General features: G+C 48.7%; 1 protein-coding gene across 1 annotated transcript in view; it reads left to right on the forward strand.

The window, feature by feature from the left end:
* The window catches only part of LOC143958891 (rho-related GTP-binding protein RhoG-like), a 42,998-nt gene extending 23,161 nt beyond the window's left edge, over positions 1-19,837 (forward strand). The window contains exon 2 of the mRNA XM_077467873.1: positions 14,672-19,837. Coding sequence (XP_077323999.1) covers positions 14,700-15,275 — 576 coding nt within the window. The 5' untranslated portion in view covers positions 14,672-14,699 and the 3' untranslated portion in view covers positions 15,276-19,837. The remainder of the gene's footprint in view (positions 1-14,671) is intronic.
* Positions 19,838-25,950: the final 6,113 nt, after the last annotated feature.

Raw genomic sequence — 25,950 nt, forward strand, 5'->3', positions numbered from 1 at the left:
AATTCCAGCGGGAAAATGTTTTTTAATATCTTCCCTGACTCTTATGCCGCGTACACACCGCCAGACTTTTCTACAGCAAAGGTCCGACGGAGCGAATCCGGACAATTCGATGGTGTGTGGGCTCCATCGGACGGACTTTAGATTTAGAACATCTTTCAAATCTTTCTGACGGACTGGAGACCGCTGGAAAAATCCATCGTCTGTGTGCTGGTCCAACGGTCGAAACCCGATGCGAGGGCAGCTATTGGCTATGAACTTCCTTATTCTAGTCCGGTCATACGTCATCACGGTCCAATCCCTCGGACTTTGGTGTGACTGTGTGTAGACAAGTCCGTTCCAGGTCCATGATTCCCAACCACTAGAAGTCCCGATTATAAACCTCCCACCAGCAACTGTGAACTCTGGAATTTTCCCAGACCGGCAGGATCCGGAGCTTCCTGCTCATTCCACACACTTCAGAGGGACAGAAATCTCTGCAAACTTCCTGACCACCAAATTCTGCTCACAGGGAGGCCACCATCAGGATCAAAGTCTCCCGGAAAGTCACATGACCTCGCAATGGCCATGGATTTCCCTGGAGGAGATGGCGGGTTTGCAGTGACAGTGATTGCGGCCAATCAAACTTCATACTTCATACCTCCTGCAGGAGGACGAGGAAAGATTCAGCCCCCAATTTTCACCCTTCCTAAAAAATAAAACAATGAAATCTTCAATGTACCCTTCTAAAAGCTTCCCTTTAAAGTAAAACCCCCAAAAATCTCCAACCCAACAAATCCCCGGAGACGAGACCTACAACAACCATAAATTCTCCTACTTCATCCTTGAGTTTGTGACCATTTAATCCCGTCTCCATCCGTCACCACGTGACTCATCTCCATCTGTCACCACGTGACTCATCTCCACCTGTCACCACGTGACCCGTCTCCACCTGTCACCACGTGACCCATCTCCATGTGACCCATCTCCACCTGTCACCACGTGACCCGTCTCCACCTGTCACCACGTGACCCATCTCCATGTGACCCATCTCCACCTGTGATCATGTGACCCATCTCCACATATCCCCACGTGACCCATCTCCACCTGTCACCACGTGACCCATCTCCACCTGTCACCACGTGACCCATCTCCATGTGACCCATCTCCACCTGTCACCACGTGACCCGTCTCCACCTGTCACCACGTGACCCATCTCCATGTGACCCATCTCCACCTGTGATCATGTGACCCATCTCCACATATCCCCACGTGACCCATCTCCATCCGTCATCACGTGACCCTTCTACACCTGTCTCCACGTGACCCGTCTCCACCTGTCACCACGTGACCCGTCTCCACCTGTCACCACGTGACCCGTCTCCATCTGTCATCACGTGACCCGTCTCCATCTGTCATCACGTGACTCATCTACACCCGCCTCCACGTGACCCGTCTCCATCTATCACCACGGGACCCACCTCCACCTGTCACCACGTGACCCGTCTCCACCTGTCACCACGTGACCCGTCTCCACCTGTCACCACGTGACCAGTATCCACCTGTCACCACGTGACCCGTCTCCACCTGTCACCACGTGACCCGTCTCCACCTGTCACCACGTGACCCGTCTCCACCTGTCACCACGTGACCCCGTCTCCACCTGTCACCACGTGACCCGTCTCCACCTGTCATCACGTGACTCGTCTTCACCTGTCACCACGTGACCCATCTCCATGTGACCCATCTCCACCTGTGATCATGTGACCCATCTCCACATATCCCCACGTGACCCATCTCCATCCGTCATCACGTGACCCTTCTACACCTGTCTCCAAGTGACCCGTCTCCACCTGTCACCACGTGACCCGTCTCCACCTGTCATCACGTGACTCGTCTCCACCTGTCACCACGTGACTCGTCTCCACCTGTCACCACGTGACTCGTCTCCACCTGTCACCACGTGACCCATCTCCATGTGACCCATCTCCACCTGTGATCATGTGACGCATCTCCACATATCCCCACGTGACCCATCTCCATCCGTCATCACGTGACCCTTCTACACCTGTCTCCAAGTGACCCGTCTCCACCTGTCACCACGTGACCCGTCTCCACCTGTCACCACGTGACACGTCTCCACCTGTCATCACGTGACCCGTCTCCACCTGTCACCACGTGACCCGTCTCCACCTGTCACCACGTGACCCGTCTCCACCTGTCACCACGTGACCCGTCTCCACCTGTCTCCACGTGACCCGTCTACACCTTTCTCCACGTGGCCCGTCTCCACCTGTCTCCACGTGACCCGTCTACACCTGTCTCCACGTGACCTGTCTCCACGTGACCCGTCTACACCTGTCTCCACGTGACCCGTCTCCACCTGTCACCATGTGACCCGTCTCCACCTGTCACCACGTGACCCGTCTCCATGTGATCATCTCCACCTGTGATCATGTGACCCATCTCCACATATCCCCACATGACCCATCTCCATCCGTCACCACGTGACTCGTCTCCACCTGTCATCAAGTGACCCGTCTCCACCTGTCATCACGTGGCTCATCTCCACCTTTCACCACGTGACCTGTCTACACCTGTCTCCACGTGACCCGTCTCCACGTGACCCTTCTCCACCTGTCACCATGTGACCCGTCTCCACCTGTCATCACGTGACCCATCTCCACCTGTCACCACGTGACCCATCTCCACCTGTCACCACGTGACCCATCTCCACCTGTCACCACGTGACCTGTCTCCATGTCACCACGTGACTCGTCTCCACCTGTCACCACGTGACCCGGCTCCACCTGTCTCCACGTGACCCGGCTCCACCTGTCACCATGTGACCCGTCTCCACCTGTCTCCACGTGACCCGTCTCCACGTGATCCGTCTCCATCTGACTCCACGTGACCCGTCTCCATCTGTCACCACGTGACCCGTCTCCATCTATCACCACGTGACCCGTCTCCATCTGTCACCACGTGACCCGTCTCCATCTGTCTCCACGTGACCCGTCTACACCTGTCTCCACGTGACCCGTCTCCACCTGTCTCCACGTGACCCGTCTACACCTGTCTCCACGTGACCCGTCTCCACCTGTCACCACGTGACTCGTCTCCACCTGTCACCATGTGACCCGTCTCCACCTGTCACCACGTGACCCGTCTCCATGTGATCGTCTCCACCTGTGATCATGTGACCCATCTCCACATATCCCCACATGACCCATCTCCATCCGTCACCACGTGACCCTTCTCCACCTGTCACCATGTGACCCGTCTCCACCTGTCATCACGTGACCCATCTCCACCTGTCACCACGTGACCCATCTCCACCTGTCACCACGTGACCCATCTCCACCTGTCACCACGTGACCTGTCTCCATGTCACCACGTGACCTGTCTCCATGTCACCACGTGACTCGTCTCCACCTGTCACCATGTGACCCGTCTCCACCTGTCACCACGTGACCCGTCTCCATGTGACCCATCTCCACCTGTGATCATGTGACCCATCTGCACATATCCCCACATGACCCATCTCCATCCGTCACCACGTGACTCGTCTCCACCTGTCATCACGTGACCCGTCTACACCTGTATCCACGTGGCCCATCTCCACCTGTCACCACGTGACCTGTCTCCATCTGTCACCACGTGACCTGTCTACACCCGCCTCCACGTGTCCCGTCTCCACCTGTCACCACATGTCCCGTCTCCACCTGTCACCACGTGACCCGTCTCCACCTGTCATCACGTGACCCGTCTCCACCTGTCATCAAGTGACCCGTCTCCACCTGTCATCACGTGGCTCATCTCCACCTTTCACCACGTGACCTGTCTACACCTGTCTCCACATGACCTGTCTACACCTGTCTCCACATGACCCGTCTCCACGTGACCCTTCTCCACCTGTCACAATGTGAACCGTCTCCACCTTTCATCACGTGACCCATCTCCACCTGTCACCACGTGACCCATCTCCACCTGTCACCACGTGACCCATCTCCACCTGTCACCACGTGACCCATCTCCACCTGTCTCCACGTGACCCATCTCCACATATCCCCACGTGACCCATCTCCATCCGTCACCACGTAACCCGTCTCCACCTGTCACCACGTGACCCGTCTCCACCTGTCACCACGTGACCCGTCTCCACCTGTCACCACGTGACCCGTCTCCACCTGTCACCACGTGACTCGTCTCCACCTGTCACAACGTGATTCATCTCCACCAGGCACCACGTGACCCGTCTCCACCTGTCAAAACGTGACCTGTCTCAACCTGTCACCACGTGACCCATCTCTACCTGTCTCCATGTGACCCGTCTCCATCTGTCTCCACGTGACCCGTCTCCACCTGTCACCACGTGACCCGTCTCCACCTGTCATCATGTGACCCGTCCCCACCGTTCATTACGTGATTCGTCTCCACCAGGCACCACGTGACCCGTCTCCACCTGTCCTCACGTGACCCGTCTCCACCTGTCAACACGTGACCCGTCTCCACCTGGCACCACGTGACCCGTCTCCACCTGGCACCACGTGACCCCTCTCCATCAGTCACCACGTGACCCCTCTCCATCAGTCACCATGTGACCTGTCTCCACCTGTCTCCACGTGACCTGTCTCCATCTGTCTCCACGTGACCCGTCTCCACCTGTCTCCACGTGACCCGTCTCCACCTGTCTCCACGTGACCCGTCTCCACCTGTCTCCACGTGACCCGGCTCCACCTGTCTCCACGTGACCCTTCTACACCTGTCTCCAAGTGACCCGTCTCCATCTGTCTCCACGTGACCCGTCTCCATGTAACCCGTCTCCATCTGTCTCCACATGACCCGTCTCCATCTGTCTCCACGTGACCCATCTCCATCTGTCTCCACGTGACCCGTCTCCATGTGACCCGTCTCCATCTGTCTCCACGTGACCCGTCTCCATCTGTCACAACGTGACCCGTCTCCATCTGTCACAACGTGACCCGTCTCCATCTGTCACAACATGACCCGTCTCCATGTCACCACGTGACCCGTCTCCATGTCACCACGTGACTCGTCTCCATGTCACCACGTGACCCATCTCCAGCTGTCTCCATGTGAACCGTCTCCATCTGTCTCCACGTGACCCGTCTCCATCTGTCACCACGTGACCCGTCTCCATCTGTCACCACGTGACCCGTCTCCATCTGTCACCACAAACCCGTCTGCACCTGTCACCACGTGACCCGGCTCCACCTGTCTCCACGTGACCCGGCTCCACCTGTCTCCATGTGACCCGTCTCCACCTGTCTCCACGTGACCCGTCTCCACGTGATCCGTCTCCATCTGACTCCACGTGACCCGTCTCCATCTGTCACCACGTGACCCGTCTCCATCTGTCACCACGTGACCCGTCTCCATCTGTCACCACGTGACCCGGCTCCACCTGTCTCCACGTGACCCGGCTCCACCTGTCTCCATGTGACCCGTCTCCACCTGTCTCCACGTGACCCGTCTCCACGTGATCCGTCTCCATCTGACTCCACGTGACCCGTCTCCATCTGTCACCACGTGACCCGTCTTCATCTGTCACCACGTGACCCGTCTCCATCTGTCACCACGTGACCCGGCTCCACCTGTCTCCACGTGACCCGGCTCCACCTGTCTCCACGTGACCCGTCTCCACCTGTCTCCACGTGACCCGTCTCCACCTGTCTCCACGTGACCCGGCTCCACCTGTCTCCACGTGACCCGTCTCCACGTGACCCGTCTCCACCTGTCTCCACGTGACCCGGCTCCACCTGTCTCCACGTGACCCTTCTACACCTGTCTCCAAGTGACCCGTCTCCACCTGTCACCACGTGACCCGTCTCCACCTGTCACCACGTGACCCGTCTCCACCTGTCACCACGTGACCCGTCTCCACCTGTCTCCACGTGACCCGTCTCCACCTGTCTCCACGTGACCCGTCTCCATCTGTCACCACGTGAGCCGTCTCCATCTGTCACCACGTGACCCGTCTCCACCTAGCACCATGTGACCCGTCTCCATCTGTCACAACGTGACCCGTCTCCATGTCACCACGTGACCCATCTCCAGCTGTCTCCATGCGACCCGTCTCCACGTGACCCGTCTCCATCTGTCTCCACGTGACCCGTCTCCACGTGACCCGTCTCCATCTGTCTCCACGTGACCCGTCTCCACATGACCCGTCTCCATCTGACTGCACGTGACCCGTCTCCATCTGTCACCACGTGACTCGTCTCCATCTGTCACCACGTGACCCGTCTCCACCTGTCTCCACGTGACCCGGCTCCACCTGTCTCCACGTGACCCGTCTCCACCTGTCTCCACGTGACCCGTCTCCACCTGTCACCACGTGACCCGTCTCCACCTGTCTCCACGTGACCCGTCTCCACCTGTCTCCACGTGACCCGTCTCCACCTGTCTCCACGTGACCCATCTCCACCTGTCTCCACGTGACCCGTCTCCACGTAACCCATTTCCACCTTTCACCACGTGACCCGTCTCCATCTGCCACAACGTGACCCGCCTCCACCTAGCACCACGTGACCCGTCTACACCTGTCATCATGTGACCCGTCTCCATCTGTCACCACGTGACCCATCTCCATCTGTCACCACGTGACCCATCTCCACCTGATTATGTGACCCATCTCCACATATCCCCACATGACCCATCTCCATCCGTCACTACGTGACCCATCTCCACCTGTCATCACGTGACTCGTCTCCACCTGCCAACATATGACCCGTCTCCATCTGTCACCACATGACCTGTCTCCATCTGTCACATGTGACTTGTTGCCATCTGTGACCAAGTGACCCACCTCCATCTGTCACCACGTGACCCGTCTCCACCTGCCACCACGTGACCCGTCTCCAAATGGCACCATGTGACTTGTCTCCATCTGTAACCACGTGCCCCCTCTCCATCTGTCACCAGGTGATCTATCTCCATCTGTGATCATGTGACCTGTCTCCAAAAATCCCCACATGACCCATCTCCATTTGTCAACACATGACCCATCTCAATCTGTGACCATGTGATCCATCTCCATTTGTGACCATGTGACTCATCTCCACCACAAATTCACCAGTTGGGGCCCAAGAGCCACCTCCCAGGCCAAGTGCTGTCACACAGGGGAGTGCAGGCATCCCATTCAGTGGCCCAATGGAAGTTAGCTATTGATGACAATTGTCAATGACTTTGCAAGGAATGTGATGGCGGCGGAGAAGAGGCAGTGAAGGTATAGGCATCGGAGGGTAGGTAGTATGGAAGGGTGCTCAGGGATTTTTCTGACAGGTTCACTTATAAAGAATATACTGTACTTATCAGAAATACTGTTGTAGCCAATCAGAGGGTCAGTGGTCACATTAACAAGCCTATCAGCTGGTCGAACTTACACACAGCCTTCCAATTCAGGCAAGAGATGGGGCACCAGATGACCTCTGACCTCTGACCCCCGACACCTAAATAAAAGGAACAATATAAATAATGTTAACCTGCAAAGTGACCACTGTGGTCAATGCCACATCATCTGTTTTGTGATTCCTGCTGGGAATTAAGCTCAGGGACCCAGGGCAGCAAGGCCAGCCTGCTAACCACCAAGCCAGATCCACCAAAGTCACCATCACAGGGAGACATGGAAGGAAGGCGCTTTCCTCCGAGGTTTTATATATAGAGCTGGAGATTCTATTTTTGAAGAGTCAGGAAGATCTGGTGTGACGGGGTTAAGCAGATATAGTCAGGAGGAAGTTGTGTGAAATGAGGAAGTGGCCACAGAGTGTCACATGGAACTTCCTCTTTGTGGTTGTCAGGAAATAGTGAAGGGGATTTCTTCACATTCTTTACTGGTAAAATATTTCTGGAAAGCTGAAGTGATGAAACTGAGTTACAGGACACCAAAGGTACTTATAACAATGAATGACACAGTTCACCGACCCCCATCCCATGATACCACAGGATCTCCCAACCATGAATGACAGATCACTGATCCCCCATCCCAGGACACCACAAGATCTCCCAACCATGAATGACAGTTCACTGACCCCCATCCCAGGACACCACAAGATCTCCCAACCATTAATGATACAGTTCACTGATCCCCCATCCCAGGACACCACAAGATCTCCCAACCATGAATGACACAGATCACCGACCCCCATCCCAGGACACCACAAGATCTCCCAACCATGAATGACAGTTCACTGACCCCCATCCCAGGACACCACAAGATCTCCCAACCATTAATGATACAGTTCACTGATCCCCCATCCCAGGACACCACAAGATCTCCCAACCATGAATGACACAGATCACCGACCCCCATCCCAGGACACCACAAGATCTCCCAACCATTAATGATACAGATCACCGACCCCCATCCCAGGACACCACAAGATCTCCCAACCATGAATGACACAGATCACCGACCCCCATCCCAGGACACCACAAGATCTCCCAACCATGAATGACACAGATCACCGACCCCCATCCCAGGACACCACAAGATCTCCCAACCATGAATGACACAGATCACCGACCCCCATCCCAGGACACCACAAGATCTCCCAACCATTAATGATACAGATCACCGACCCCCATCCCAGGACACCACAAGATCTCCCAACCATGAATGACACAGATCACCGACCCCCATCCCAGGACACCACAAGATCTCCCAACCATGAATGACACAGATCACCGACCCCCATCCCAGGACACCACAAGATCTCCCAACCATTAATGATACAGATCACCGACCCCCATCCCAGGACACCACAAGATCTCCCAACCATGAATGACACAGTTCACTGACCCCCATCCCAGGACACCACAAGATCTCCCAACCATGAATGACACAGATAACTGATCCCCCATCCCAGGACACCACAAGATCTCCCAACCATGAATGACACAGATCACCGACCCCCATCCCAGGACACCACAAGATCTCCCAACCATGAATGACACAGATCACCGACCCCCATCCCATGATACCACAAGATCTCCCAACCATTAATGATACAGATCACCGACCCCCATCCCAGGACACCACAAGATCTCCCAACCATGAATGACACAGATCACCGACCCCCATCCCATGATACCACAAGATCTCCCAACCATTAATGATACAGATCACCGACCCCCATCCCAGGACACCACAAGATCTCCCAACCATGAATGACACAGATCACTGATCCCCATCCCATGACACCACAAGATCTCCCAACCATTAATGATACAGATCACCGACCCCCATCCCAGGACACCACAAGATCTCCCAACCATGAATGACACAGATCACCGACCCCCATCCCAGGACACCACAAGATCTCCCAACCATGAATGACACAGATCACTGATCCCCATCCCATGATACCACAAGATCTCCCAACCATTAATGATACAGATCACCGACCCCCATCCCAGGACACCACAAGATCTCCCAACCATGAATGACACAGATAACTGATCCCCCATCCCAGGACACCACAAGATCTCCCAACCATGAATGACACAGATCACCGACCCCCATCCCAGGACACCACAAGATCTCCCAACCATGAATGACACAGATCACCAACCCCCATCCCAGGACACCACAAGATCTCCCAACCATGAATGACACAGATCACCGACCCCCATCCCAGGACACCACAAGATCTCCCAACCATGAATGACACAGATCACCGACCCCCATCCCATGATACCACAAGATCTCCCAACCATTAATGATACAGATCACCGACCCCCATCCCAGGACACCACAAGATCTCCCAACCATGAATGACACAGATCACTGATCCCCATCCCATGACACCACAAGATCTCCCAACCATTAATGATACAAATCACCGACCCCCATCCCAGGACACCACAAGATCTCCCAAACATGAATGACACAGATCACCGACCCCCATCCCAGGACACCACAAGATCTCCCAACCATGAATGACACAGATCACTGATCCCCATCCCATGATACCACAAGATCTCCCAACCATTAATGATACAGATCACCGACCCCCATCCCAGGACACCACAAGATCTCCCAACCATGAATGACACAGATAACTGATCCCCCATCCCAGGACACCACAAGATCTCCCAACCATGAATGACACAGATCACCGACCCCCATCCCAGGACACCACAAGATCTCCCAACCATTAATGATACAGATCACTGATCCCCATCCCATGATACCACAAGATCTCCCAACCATTAATGATACAGATCACCGACCCCCATCCCAGGACACCACAAGATCTCCCAACCATGAATGACACAGATAACTGATCCCCCATCCCAGGACACCACAAGATCTCCCAACCATGAATGACACAGATCACCGACCCCCATCCCAGGACACCACAAGATCTCCCAACCATGAATGACACAGATCACCGACCCCCATCCCAGGACACCACAAGATCTCCCAACCATGAATGACACAGATCACTGATCCCCATCCCATGATACCACAAGATCTCCCAACCATTAATGATACAGATCACCGACCCCCATCCCAGGACACCACAAGATCTCCCAACCATGAATGACACAGATAACTGATCCCCCATCCCAGGACACCACAAGATCTCCCAACCATGAATGACACAGATCACCGACCCCCATCCCAGGACACCACAAGATCTCCCAACCATGAATGACACAGATCACCAACCCCCATCCCAGGACACCACAAGATCTCCCAACCATGAATGACACAGATCACCGACCCCCATCCCAGGACACCACAAGATCTCCCAACCATGAATGACACAGATCACCGACCCCCATCCCATGATACCACAAGATCTCCCAACCATTAATGATACAGATCACCGACCCCCATCCCAGGACACCACAAGATCTCCCAACCATGAATGACACAGATCACCGACCCCCATCCCATGATACCACAAGATCTCCCAACCATTAATGATACAGATCACCGACCCCCATCCCAGGACACCACAAGATCTCCCAACCATGAATGACACAGATCACTGATCCCCATCCCATGACACCACAAGATCTCCCAACCATTAATGATACAGATCACCGACCCCCATCCCAGGACACCACAAGATCTCCCAACCATGAATGACACAGATCACCGACCCCCATCCCAGGACACCACAAGATCTCCCAACCATGAATGACACAGATCACTGATCCCCATCCCATGATACCACAAGATCTCCCAACCATTAATGATACAGATCACCGACCCCCATCCCAGGACACCACAAGATCTCCCAACCATGAATGACACAGATAACTGATCCCCCATCCCAGGACACCACAAGATCTCCCAACCATGAATGACACAGATCACCGACCCCCATCCCAGGACACCACAAGATCTCCCAACCATGAATGACACAGATCACCGACCCCCATCCCAGGACACCACAAGATCTCCCAACCATGAATGACACAGATCACTGATCCCCATCCCAGGACACCACAAGATCTCCCAACCATGAATGACACAGATCACCGACCCCCATCCCAGGACACCACAAGATCTCCCAACCATGAATGACACAGATCACCGACCCCCATCCCAGGACACCACAAGATCTCCCAACCATGAATGACACAGATCACCGACCCCCCATCCCATGATACCACAAGATCTCCCAACCATTAATGATACAGATCACCGACCCCCATCCCAGGACACAAGATCTCCCAACCATGAATGACAGATCACTGACCCCCATCCCAGGACACCACAAGATCTCCCAACCATGAATGACACAGATCACCGACCCCCATCCCAGGACACCACAAGATCTCCCAACCATGAATGACACAGATCACCAACCCCCATCCCAGGACACCACAAGATCTCCCAACCATGAATGACACAGATCACCGACCCCCATCCCAGGACACCACAAGATCTCCCAACCATGAATGACACAGATCACCGACCCCCATCCCATGATACCACAAGATCTCCCAACCATTAATGATACAGATCACCGACCCCCATCCCAGGACACCACAAGATCTCCCAACCATGAATGACACAGATCACCGACCCCCATCCCATGATACCACAAGATCTCCCAACCATTAATGATACAGATCACCGACCCCCATCCCAGGACACCACAAGATCTCCCAACCATGAATGACACAGATCACCGACCCCCCATCCCATGATACCACAAGATCTCCCAACCATTAATGATACAGATCACCGACCCCCATCCCAGGACACAAGATCTCCCAACCATGAATGACAGATCACTGACCCCCATCCCAGGACACCACAAGATCTCCCAACCATGAATGACACAGATCACCGACCCCCATCCCAGGACACCACAAGATCTCCCAACCATGAATGACACAGATCACCGACCCCCATCCCAGGACACCACAAGATCTCCCAACCATGAATGACACAGATCACCGACCCCCATCCCAGGACACCAGAAGATCTCCCAACCATGAATGACACATTTCCCTGACTCCCATCCCAGAACACCAGAAGACCTCCAAACCATGAATGACACAATTCACTGATCCCCCATCCCAGGACACCACAAGATCTCCCAACCATGAAGGACACAGTTCATTGATACCCCATCCCAGGACACCACAAGATCTCCCAACCATGAATGACACAGTTCATTGATACCCCATCCCAGGACACCACAAGATCTCCCAACCATGAAGGACACAGTTCATTGATACCCCATCCAAGGACACCACAAGATCTCCCAACCATGAATGACTGTGCGTCTTTCTCATCAGCGGAGTTACTGATGGACAAGCATTTGGCTCAGTACAAGGAGATGTTTTACTGTATGAATATTCTATTATCATGAAATAAAGCGATTCTTCACTTCCAACCAACAAATGATCAGAATGGTCATCCGTTGGCATGGACCATAGGGTGAGTACATGGATTGAAAACTGGCTACAAGGGCGAGTTCAGAGGGTGGTGATAGATAGGGAGTACTCAGAATGGTTGGGGGTGGGTAGTGGGGTCCCCCAGTGTTCTGTGCTGGGACCAATCCTGTTTAATTTGTTCATAAATGACCTGGAGGATGGGGATGGGGGAAACAACTCAATCTCTGTATTTGGGGACAATACTAAGCTAAGCAGGGCAATAACTTCTCTGCAGGATGTGGAAACCTTGCAAGAAGATCTGAACAAATGAATGGGGGAGGGGCAACTACATGGCAAATGAGGTTCAATGTAGAAAAATTTAAAATAATGCATTTTGGTGGCAAAAATCTGAATGCAATCTATAGACTGGGGGGGAGAACCTCTGGGGGGGTCTAGGATGGAGAAGGACCTGGGGGTCTTAGTAGATGATAGCAGCAGCTTTGCATTGCATGCCCTTGCTGAGCCTAACAAAGCCAAAAGAATATATATAAAACGATAATTCTCCCCTCTACAAGACTCTGGTCCGGCCGCCCCTGGAGTATACTGTCCAGTTCTGGGCACCAGTCCTCAGGCAGGATGTACTTGAAATAACTGCCTTAACTATTGGGCAGGGAGTTCACCAGAGCTTTACAGGCTGGCACTGGAGTCCTCTTCCCCTCCTCCATGACAACATCACAGAGCTGGTGGATGTTGGAGACCTTGCGCTCCTCCACCTTCCGTTTGAGGATGTCCTACAGATGATCAATAGGGTTTAGGTCTGGAGACATGCTTGGCCAGTCCATCACCTTTACCCTCAGCTTCTTTAGCAAGGCAGTGGTGGTGTTGGAGGTGTGTTTGGGGGGGTTATCATGTTGGAATACTGACCTGCGGCCCAGTCTCTGAAGGGAGGGGATCATGCTCTGCTTCAGTATGTCACAGTACATGTTGGCATTCATGGTCCCCTCAATGATCTGTAGCCCCCCAGTGCCGGCAGCACTCATGCAGCCCCAGACCATGACACTCCCACCACCATGCCTGACTGTAGACAAGACACACTTGTCTTTGTCCTCCTCACCTGGTTGCCCCCACACACGCTTGTCACCATCTGACACCAAATACCTTTATCTTGGTCTCATCAGACCACAGGACATGGTTCCAGTAATCCATCTCCTTAGTCTGCTTGTCTTCAGCAAACTGTTTGTGGTCTTTCTTGTGCATCATCTTTAGAAGAGGCTTCCTTCTGGGCCATCCCTCCACTTCTCTGTAGTAGCAGCCTGTAAATGACAAACACCAGCACTTCCACCCCCATGTCCTTGATGGATCCATAAATCCAGCATAAATCCAAGTCAATGACGTGGAAATTGTATCCATGGAAGTCGTTTTTGCTATTGTATTGTATAAATGTATGATATGAATGTCAGCTTAAACAAAACACATGTTCAAAGAGTCTGTAGACCAAAGCTGATGGGTGAAGGTTGGTAAAATCTTCTACAAAACTCTGATTTTCCAGCTACAAACTGAACCTATTGTGATGGGGTCTTCTCCTGTCTTTGAAGAGTTGGGGTTCTCCTTTATTTAGATTACTCAGACTTCTACAAGAGGTGTAAGTCTCTGTAGTAATTTGGGGAGATCTTGCAGCTGGTGTCCTTGATGATTATAAGGAAGTCAGTTGGTTGTCCATCCTCCGCTTAAATGAAATATTGGTTTTAGGTATTCTTATCGTTGACCGTTTTGTTCGAAGTTGATGTTTCGTACACCTGACTTCATTCTTATGTCTCTTTTCCAGGTTGCTGAAACTGGACACAACAGAGACCATGCAGAGCATTAAGTGTGTGGTAGTCGGGGACGGAGCTGTGGGGAAAACTTGTCTTCTCATCTGTTACACAACCAATGCTTTCCCCAAGGAGTACATCCCCACAGTGTTTGACAACTACAGTGCCCAATGTACAGTGGATGGAAAAACCGTGAGCCTGAACTTGTGGGATACAGCTGGCCAAGAAGAGTATGACCGACTAAGGACATTGTCTTACCCCCAGACTAATGTCTTCATCATCTGCTTCTCCATTGCCAGTCCTCCATCTTACGAGAACGTCAAGCACAAGTGGTACCCTGAAGTGGGCCACCATTGCCCTAGCGTTCCCATCCTCCTGGTGGGCACCAAGAAGGATCTAAGAACCAACCCAGATGTCATCAAAAAGCTAAAAGAGCAGAACCAGCTACCGATCACCCACCAACAAGGGGTCAGCTTGTCCAAGCAAATTCACGCAGTGAAGTACATGGAGTGCTCAGCGCTGAACCAAGATGGCATCAAAGAGGTTTTCTCAGAATCAGTGAGAGCCGTTCTCAACCCAAATCCAGTAAAAAAGAAGAGTCCATGCTTCTTACTGTGAAAAAAATGCCTCCAAGATGATCTGGTCACTGTGATCTCCCTGTGTTGATCTCAGATTATGTGACTTTGTCATGAAGAACCACAACCTATGTAGACCTCAAGGACCGAAATTACAGACTCTTCCTTACTGTTCCTTATGTAAAATGTTCATTAGACCAAAGAAACCCCAGATGGAGCTTAATATTTCAGACAGCACCAAACAGAATGGTTTTATCTGTTCCGTTGTTGGGCATGAAATTTCGCACCTCATAACATTCATGGAATATAAGAAGATGTCTCGTGTTTTGTGTGGCACCACCTGAGACTGCTGAGGTTATAGAAAGTACAGAACTATGCAAATTCTTCTTACATTATGAGAAATTTTTATCGCAATACTGCATTTTTACAATTTTGTTTTGCAACATAATCGTGTTTTCTTTTTAATTATCATTTTTTGCTTCTTGAAGAAACCAGCAGCCATATTACTATATGTGAAGCTTGAAGACTTGGAAGAACTCTGCTTGATGCTATTTGCAATCTAAACTGGTCATATATTGAAAGTTCAATGCGAAAACAACCTGTGAAAAACTGCTTGCAGTTTAGGGGTCCCTATGGCTTTAACTGGCAAGACTTATGAAGAATTTTAACATCATAATGGCCACGACCCGTGTAGAGCATGATGCCAAAAGTGGTCCGGTCTGAAGGAGGACATTTATGAGCTTCTCTTCTGATTCCGAAGCTCCTGGTTTAACAAACACAGAATTGTGCACCCTTGGTATCTCCCAATCATGGCTCCTCAAATTTCCTCCCCAGTCTAAGTTTAGAAGGCACAAAAGGGACTTTCTTCTGCTTTTATGTTATATTACGCTCCACAAACATTGGGATGATGTGGACTTCAGAAATCTACGTCTGATGGATGCTGAAGATAGAGAATTTCATGGAACAGCAACTCCCTGCATGTACACTTCCCAGTGCCACGGGCCTGGAGCTCAGCTGTCTATGGAGGCGAGGTAAGGATGCACAGATGGAGTGTCCTTACCCCCAGAGACAAGGCAGCAATAATCTCTATATGAGTCTGGAATGTTAGTGGCTTCCTCATCTAAAGAAAACAAAACCAAACTAGTAACTGGCATAAATATAGTAATTATTTTAACATTTCAATGAATAAAATACCCGGGATGAATAGGACAAACTTTGTTTACATGGAAGTCCTTCTCCAAAGTGAATCTGCCATTGGTAGAGAGCTAATCGGCAATGATAAATGTTCAATAGCCCACGTGCCCACAATTTTTATACTGCACCACAGAGAGGTGTTAGTTTTGAAGGACACAGGAGGGGATTGAGGGGTGTCACAGCTCCGATATAGAAATGTACATACTGTGCCTAATTTCAGGACATTTAGGGGGTCACACTGAAGAAGCACCAGGTACTAACCACAGATACAGGTACTCTGTTACAACACGTGTGCACTAACGAGAGCGGGCATTTCTCAACTGGTGCCAAATACTAAATCATTGGCAGTAATCCCAATTTTTGTATTTGGTCTTGGCCCAACTTTGAAGAACAAAAGTAGAGCGATGGATGGCTTCTTCCATCACAGGCTACCAACACAGCTCTCTTTATGCATTTAGGATGATACAACAGAATAATGAATGAATGAAATACTTGTATAGCGCACAATGCGCACTGAATCGCCTCTAGACGCTGTGACGAGCTTTGATCATCTGCTAAAAGAGGAAGGTCTTGAGTTTTTTCCTAAAAAGCCAGGTGATTTTCTTCCAGGCGGATGTTGATTGGTGGAGCATTCCATAGCCGAGGCCCTTGGACAGCGAATCTCCAAGGGAATAATGGTCGATGTCATAAAGATGGAGTATAAAAATGAATGCCAATTCTTTGGGCACAATTGAAGACAAGTGGATTCTGGACTTAGGAGAAAGAGATGAGAAGTGACTTCTTCACTGCTTAACAAGTGTCAACAGATAATGGATATTTAATGGGGGATGTCACTGATAAGCTACAATAACCACCATATGACAAAATCTTCTAGTTTCTTTCTAGACATTTTTATGAACCCTCATAAACTCCCAAATGAATACTCATGGAATATTCCTAAAACCCTCAATGAATCTTCTTGAAACTTAATAAAACGCTCAAGGAATCCTCATAGAACTTTCAGAAAACCTACACGGAATCCTCATGCAATTTTCATAAAACCCTCAAGCAATCACCATGGAATGTTCATAAAACCCTCAAGGAAACATCATGGAACATTCAAAAAACCCTCAAGGATACCTTAAGGAACTTTCATAAAACTCTCATGAAATATTTGTGGAACTTCCATAAAACCTTCATTAAATAATTGTGGAACTTTCATAAAACCCTCATGACATCTTTATTGAACCCTTATGGAATCATTGGGGAACCCTCATAAAACCTTCTTGAAATCCTTGTGCATTTTTTATGAACCTTCATAGACCTTTAATGAATCCTTGTGGAATATTCATTAAACTCTTAATAAATCCTCTTGAAATTTTCATAAAATCCTCAAGGAATCTTCTTGGAACTTTCATAAAACTCTTAAGGAATCCACATAGAATTTTCATAAAACCCTCAAGGCAACCTCATGGAATTTTCATAAAACCCTCAAGGCATCTTTAAGGAACTTTCATAAAAATTCTCATGAAATATTTGTGGAACTTTCATAAAACCCTCATGAAATATTTGTGGAACTTTCATAAAACCCTCATGAAATATTTGTGGAACTTTCATAAAACCCTCATGGAATACTCAGTGAACCTTTAATGAATCCTCATGGAATTTTCATAAATCCCTCAATGAATCCTCACAGAACTTTCTTAAAACCCTCAATGAATCCTCATTAAATTTTCATAAAACCCTCAAGAAATCCTCATGTAATTTTCATAAAACCCTCAAGGAAACATGATGGAACATTCAAAAAACCCTCAAGGATACCTTAAGGAACTTTCATAAAACTCTCATGAAATATTTGTGGAACTTTCATAACACCTTCATTAAATAATTGTGGAACTTTCATAAAACCCTCATGGCATCTTCATTGAACCCTTATGGAATCATTGTGGAACCCTCATAAAACCTTCTTGGAATCCTTGTGCATTTTTTATGAACCTTCATAGACCTTCATTGAATCCTTGTGGAATATTCATTAAACTCTTAATAAATCCTCTTGAAATTTTCATAAAATCCTCAAGGAATCTTCTTGGAACTTTCATGAAACTCTTAAGGAATCCACATAGAATTTTCATAAAACCCTCAAGGCAACTTTAAGGAACTTTCATAAAAATTCTCATGAAATATTTGTGGAACTTTCATAAAACCCTCATGAAATATTTGTGGAACTTTCATAAAACTCTCATGGAATACTCAGTGAACCTTTAATGAATCCTCATGGAATTTTCATAAATCCCTCAATGAATCCTCACAGAACTTTCTTAAAACCCTCAATGAATCCTCATAAAATTTTCATAAACCCTCAAGAAATCCTTATGTAACTTTGATTAAACCCTCAATGAATCCTCATGGAATTTTCATAAATCCCTCAATGAATCCTCATGGAACTTCCATAAATCCCTCAATGAATCCTCATGGAACTTTCATAAATCCCTCAATGAATCCTCATGCAACTTTGATTAAACCCTCAATGAATCCTCATGGAACTTTCATGAAACCATCATGAAGTATTTGTGGAACATTCATAAAACCCTCATGAAATCTTTGAGGAACTTTCATAAAACTCTCATGGATCCTTTATTAAACCCTCATGGAATCATTATGGAGCCCTCAAATAGCCCTAATGAAATCCTTGTGGAACCCTCATAAAACCTTCATCGTACCCTCAAGGAAACTTTGTGGAAGTCTCAAAGAACCCTCATAAAACCCTCATGGATTGTTCATGTTTCTTGGCTTAGTTTGCCAAACCTTTATGTTTTATTTGATATATCAGACCACAGGAATACAGTATGTCTGTTTGTTAAACCTTTTTGAACATAAACATCTCTTTCTGGCTTACAGGCCACTATGTATATTTTTATAGATCTGTGTAAGTGAGGCATTAATAGTATTCATGGATAGATACATGAAGGTGCCCATAGATGTAAGATGTTCTATGGACTGACATAAACATACACAATCTACATTGGTCAAGCATACTGGTTTACCTATCACAGACATCCCCATGACCGGCTTAGTTCTGGAGAACGAAGGAAACATTCCGGCTTAGCCTCAGGGGTGTCTGGACAGATTGGGGAAGTCCATAGACATACAGTCCTTACCTGATATGACCGATGACAAGACTGGTCCACAATTGTCTTATATCTATGGGCACATTAAAAGTGTTGAGGAGACGATTAGAATAAAAGAAGTATGGAAGGAAGGTGTTATAGCAGAAGATGAAAAGTCTGATATTTTATCTACTCAGCCATCAGCATCTAACTCAGGGTTCCATGGTTTGTGTATTGTCCGTATTCAGATTGCGATGTTCCTGTTATACGCCTCGTAGCCGCTGTTTTCTCTATCACTATTTCTGAATAAAGAATATTAATATATCGTTGTGTGTCTGATCAAGTCTCACCAAATAAAGAATGTTCATTTTATAGAAGGGAGGTTGGATTATAAGTATGAACCCTGAACCCCAGGCAAACAAATCCAATTCTATTGATGAAGTATTTATTAATTGGTGATCAGTCTGAAGACTGTGCCGGTATCTGGAGCCATATTCGGTGAGCCACTGTGCCGGTATCTGGAGCCATATTCGGTGATCGGTCTGATGACTGTGCCGGTATCTGGAGCCATATTCGGTGATCAGTCTGATGACTGTGCCAGTATCTGGAGCCATATTCGGTGATCAGTCTGATGACTGTGCCGGTATCTGGAGCCATATTCGGTGATCAGTCTGATGACTGTGCCGGTATCTGGAGCCATCATCAGACTAATTACCCCTCAGGATCACTCTAATTATATCAATCCAGTACACGCTTTGTTCGGTAGTACCATCCCCAGATGGAGGGGGCGCTCTGAACACCCAAAACATGTTGGTGTTTTATGATTTAAGAGTTTGAATAAAATGGAATGTGGACTTCATAGATCCTGTTTGTGGGGCTTTCCTCCTCCTACATCCAGTCCACCATTTCCTCATCCTTCCCTTCCTTCCACCCTTCTCTTGACCTCTCTCTTCTTCTCTACCTTCTCCACTTGTCCCCCTTTCTTTTCCATTTTTGTTTTAATTCTTTATTTCTTTAATTAAAAAAAAACAATAAGGTTTACTATGCACTACACCAGGAAGGTAACATCCCTTTTTCGAAGGGTATACCAAGCAAGCAAGTCCAGAACAATCAAGTTTTGTATAGATGACGGGATCAATCAGAAATGTCATGAATGACCAGTAAGTGATCAAAATGATGACAAAGTAACCAGGATGGGGAGAGAAATGGAAAAGGACATGGGGTACAATGGATAGGGGGGGAAAGAGGACCATCTACGTAAGTGTCAATAAGGGGGGGGATAGTATAGGGTATTACAGGGGTCAGGAAGAGGAGAAAAATAAAACCTCCCCAGGTGTTGGGGCACATAAGGAGCAAATTGAAGTGTCTTCAAACATGAGAGCTTTACCTTCCTCTGAAAATGGGAAGTCTAGCCAGTAAAACCAAGTCTTCTTGAAGGCTTCCTGCTTATTCTGGGAGGAGAGTAATAGGTCCTCCATATTACAAATGTCATCAACTCTGCGTAACCAAAGAAAGACCATAGAAGGGTTGGTGACCTTCCATTTTAGGGGGATGCGTGATTTAGCAGCATTCAAGAGATGACAGGGGATAGATTTGGGGTATGTTTTGGCGGGAATTGAGGAATGATGAAACAGAAAGAAGGACGGATCATCTGAAAGAGTGAAATCCATGAGATCTCCAGAAAGGGGTCAGCTTTGGCAAGACTAAAATATGCAGAGGAGTGAGCCCATCTCCGAGGGGCAACGTCAGCGGGTATCGGGGGTTGAATTAATGTACAACAGAAAAAGTTCTGTACCGTCTTGCGATGATCTCAGAATTAGTTTCCTGGCGTCTGAAGTTTATAGAGGATCCCTCCATTGTTCCTATACTTTTTTGCATTATTGTCTTGCTTGTGTCCCTTCCCTTTTATCTCTTTTATTCTCTCCCTGTCCTCCTTTCCACTTTTCCATCATTCTCCTGCTTCCCTACCTGTCCTTCTTCCTTCCCTTCCTCTATTCTTCCATTCTTTTATCTCTTTCATTCTTATATCATTTTCCTTCTTCTCTCCCTTCTCTTGTCTCCCTGTCATTTCCTTTCCTTTTATCCTTCTCTTGCCTCTGCCCCATCCCTTCTCTCCCTTTCTTTCTTTCTCCTCTCCTTTTCCTTCTTTCCTCCCTTGCTCCTTTTTCTTTCTCTTGCTTTTTTTATGTCCTTTCCAATTCCTTCTTCCTTCCGTTCCCTTCTTCTCTCCTTTCTCCTATTCTTTCCTCCCTTACTCCTTTTCCTCTCTTTCCTTCTTCTCTCCTTTCCTGTTCCTTTCTTTCTTTCCCTTCTCGCTCTTTCCTTCTTCTCTCCTTTACTCCTTCTCTCTCTTTCCTTTATCTCCCCTTTCTGGTTCCTTTCTCCCTTCTTTCTTTCCCTTGTCTCCTTTTTTCTTCTCTTCCTTCTCTCCTTACTCCTATTCATTCCCTTCTCTCCCTTTCTCTTCTTTTCCTGTCCTGCTTCTGTCCCGTTCTTTCTCCCCCTTTGTTTCTTCTCTCCTTTATTTCTTTTTCCTTCCCCACTCCTTTACTCGTTTCTCCTCCTTCTCTCCTTTTCCTTCTCCTCTCCCTTTCCTTCCTCTCTCCTTTACTCCTTCTCTCCCTTTCCTTCCCCTCTCCTTTACTCGTTTCTCCTTCTTCTCTATCTTTGTTTCTCCTCTCCTTTCCCTTCTCTCCCTTTCCTTCCCCTTTCCTTTACTCGTTTCTCCTTCTCTCCTTTTGCTTCTCCTCTCCCTTTCCTTCCTCTCTCCTTTACTCCTTTCTCCTTCTTCTCTCCGTTTCCTTCTTCTCTCCCTTTCCTTCCCCTCTCCTTTACTCGTTTCTCCTTCTCTCCCTTTGTTTCTCCTCTCCTTTTGCTTCTCCTCTCTCTTTCCTTCCTCTCTCCTTTACTCCTTTCTCCTTCTTCTCTCCCTTTGTTTCTCCTCTCCCTTTCCTTCTCCTCTCCTTTACTCGTTTCTCCTTCTTCTCTCCCTTTGTTTCTTCTCTCCTTTTCCTTCTTCTCTCCCTTTTGTTCCTCTCTCCTTTACTCATTTCTCCTTTCCCTTTCCTTCTTCTCTCCCTTTCCTTCCCCTCTCCTTTACTCGTTTCTCCTCCTTCTCTCCCTTTGTTTCTTATCTCCTTTTCCCCTTTTTCAGTTTCAATGGTTTTTATTGATCGTTTACGTAGATTGTTAAAGAACCGTCAATAGAACAGTCCTCACTTGCTCCACATGTATAAAAAAACCAGTTGGACATGAAAGCAAACATCCAAGCACGGACCCAGTATACAAATTCCACAATTGAGTGCTTGGCTTAATACAGACCAATGTAGACCCGACTCTCAGGTTGGGTCCTTTATTGCGGCCCCCTAAGATGGGAGGCAGGACGGTGTCTAGTGTTGAAATACGGGCAGAACACGGAACCTACCTGTACCCCACGGTCATTCTATCAGCCAATACATTGTATGTATGAAGGACAACTTGGTCTCCGTGAAACATCCTAACCAGAGTAAAATCACAGCCAAATAGTCTGGGTGGCTTGCTACCGTAGCGGGTAAGATTCCTTCGGCAATTGTTTAACACAACTGCCCCCTATAGGGGACCCTATACTCAGCAATATTCCCAGGCGAGTCTGGGATATCCAAGAAGATGATGGAAAGTGAGAAGATCAATGTCGGAGGTAAGCATGAGATAAAGCTATGGTAGAAGAGAAGAGGAGAGAGAAGAGGGAAAGCGAGAAGATCATGGAAGATCAATGTCGGAGGTAAGCATGAGATAAAGCTATGGTAGAAGAGAAGAGGAGAGAGAAGAGGGAAAGGTGGGTCTATCCGGGAATCCGTGGTCGGCTGTCTGAGTGGATAGCCTTAGGTCTCGGGGGTCTGTAGGTAAGTGAGCCAGGGTGATCACATTTTCTCACAAGGGGGGTTGTTTGCCACCTAGAATGCTCACTATTTTCTCGTTTAACATGATCCAATTTAGTTTGCGTTTCATCAATGCCATCTCTACAATGGGGCTTCTCCAGGCGATTTTTGCCACCAAGAAAAGACGTAGTATATTACAGTCGGAGTGGGTCTAGAGATATTGTCCACTGGTTTGTTTAGAAGGGCGTCTTTAACAATATTAACCATTGTGATCCATAATACGAGTGAGTGGTCCCTGATCCAGAAGCAACAAACCTTGGGGCACGTCCACCATACATGGAGCGGTGAACCTTGGGGCACGTCCACCATACATGGAGCGGTGAACCCACTTTGTCCACAACCCCTGAAGCAAAAGTCCGAGGCTCCCGGATACATTTTGGAGAGGCGTTCTGGTACCACCATATATATCCCGCCTCAATCAGGGCTACATTGCGGATGCCTTCGTGGCCTCCAAGCTGTCTGTGTATTGTGAGGAAGGACGTATTCCTCTGAGATCTAGATACTTGAAAAAAAGAAAAGAAAAAAAAAACTGCGCTAAGGTGAATTATAAAAATATAAAAAGTTAGTCCCAAGGAACTGGGTTCAGCTGCGGCTTAAGACCCCTTTCACACTGGGGCGTTTTTCAGGCGCTTTAGCGTTAAAAAAAGCGCCTGTAAAGCGCTTGAAAGAAGCCCCATCTGCAGTCCCAATGTGAAAGCCCAAGTGCTTTAAGACCCCTTTCACACCACACCGCCGATAGCGTGGGCGGTAAAACGCCGCTATTTTTAGCTGCGCTTTACCGTCGGATTTGTGGCGCATTTCGGCCGCCAGCAGGGTGCTTTTACCCCCCGCTAGCGGCCGCGAAAGGGTTAAAACCGCCGGGAATATGCCGCAATAGTGGCGTTTTGCCGGTGGTATTACAACGCTGCCCCATTGATTTCAATGGGCAGCAGCGGTGGAGGAGGGGTAAACACACCGCTCCTTCACAGCTCCAAAGAAGCTGCTGGCAGGACTTTATTCTGACGTCCTGCCAGCGCACCGCTGTAGTGTGAAAGCCCTCGGGGGATCACACTACACACAATGGTGCAGCTTCTTTAGGGCGGATTGCAGGCGCTATTTCTAACGCTATAGCGCCTGCAAAACGCCCTGGTGTGAAAGGGGTGTAATAGATTAACCACTTGCCGACCAGCGCACGCCGATGTACGTCGGCAGAATGGCACAGGCAGGCAAATGGGCGTACCTGTACGTCCCTTTAAATTTGCCGCCCTGCCATCGGGAGCGCGCCGCCGGCAGCGCGCTCCTGCACTGCTCAGGACCCCCGTGAGTCTCGATCGCTGTGGGCATCCCCGCAATCGTCTCACGGAGCAGCCGAATGAAGAAATGCCGTTGTAAACAGCATTTCTCCATTCTGCCTAGCAACTAGTGACGCTGATCTCTGCTCCATGTGATTGGAGCAGAGATCAGTGTTGACTAAATGAAAGCCCAGCCCCCCCCCCACAGTTAGTAACACGCCCCTAGGAACACTTAACCCCTACACTGCCACCCACTGGTTAACCCTTTCACCGCCAGTGTCATTTACACAGGAATCACTGCATTTATATAGCACTGATTGCTGTATAAATGACAATGGTCGCAAAAATGTGTCAAAAATGTCCAATGTGTCCGCCATAATGTCGCAGTCACAATAAAAAAATCGCTGATCGCCGCCATTACTAGTAAAAAAAAAAATAATAAAAAATTATTAATAAAAATGCCATAAAACTATCCCCTATTTTGTAAACGCTATTACTTTTGCGCAAACCAATCAATAATCGCTTATTGAGATTTTTTTATATATTTTTGGGGGATATTTATTATAACAAAAAGTTCTATTTTTGTTTATAGCGCAAAAAATAAAAACCACAGAGGTGATCAAATACCACCAAAAGAAAGCTCTATTTGTGGGGAAAAAAAGGACGTCAATTTTGTTTGGGAGCCACGTCGCACGACCGCGCAATTGTCAAGTTAAAGCGACGCAGTGCCGAATCGCAAAAAGTGGTCTGGTCTTTGACCAGCAAAATGGTCCGGTCTGTAAGTGGTTAAACGAAATTCCTCCATAGATGAACCGCGTTCAATCCACCACCATATATCTGAATTCACTTCTTACCAGAAATTCATGACCCCCCCACTACAGAGGGTCACAATCAGCATATAGGTGTGTAATCGTCCCCCCACTCCAAAGGAATCTTTATTGATCGCCTCGCACCACCGCTTCCATGTACAAAAGGCTGGATACGTTTTCACAGAATACCTCTCATACGTTTGGAAGGCTCAAGATATGCCCCATGAAAGAGAGATAAACCTCCAGTAGTGTAAAACCTTTTATTGTTAAAATCCAAAAATATAAAATAACACTGTACAATGTGAATGGAATTTCTGAGCCTTACGTACGTTGCGCCGGCCGGACGCACACGGACAAACCCGTCCTTCCTAAACACCGTACACGAGGTAACGTTGGCGTGTCGCTCAGCCCTACGCGTTTCGCAACAAAATTGCTTCATCC

Source organism: Lithobates pipiens, unplaced genomic scaffold (genome assembly GCF_037356315.1).
Source record: "Lithobates pipiens isolate NorthernLeopardFrog02 unplaced genomic scaffold, aLitPip1_a1.2 Scaffold_63, whole genome shotgun sequence".
NCBI classification, from domain to species: Eukaryota; Metazoa; Chordata; class Amphibia; order Anura; family Ranidae; genus Lithobates; species Lithobates pipiens.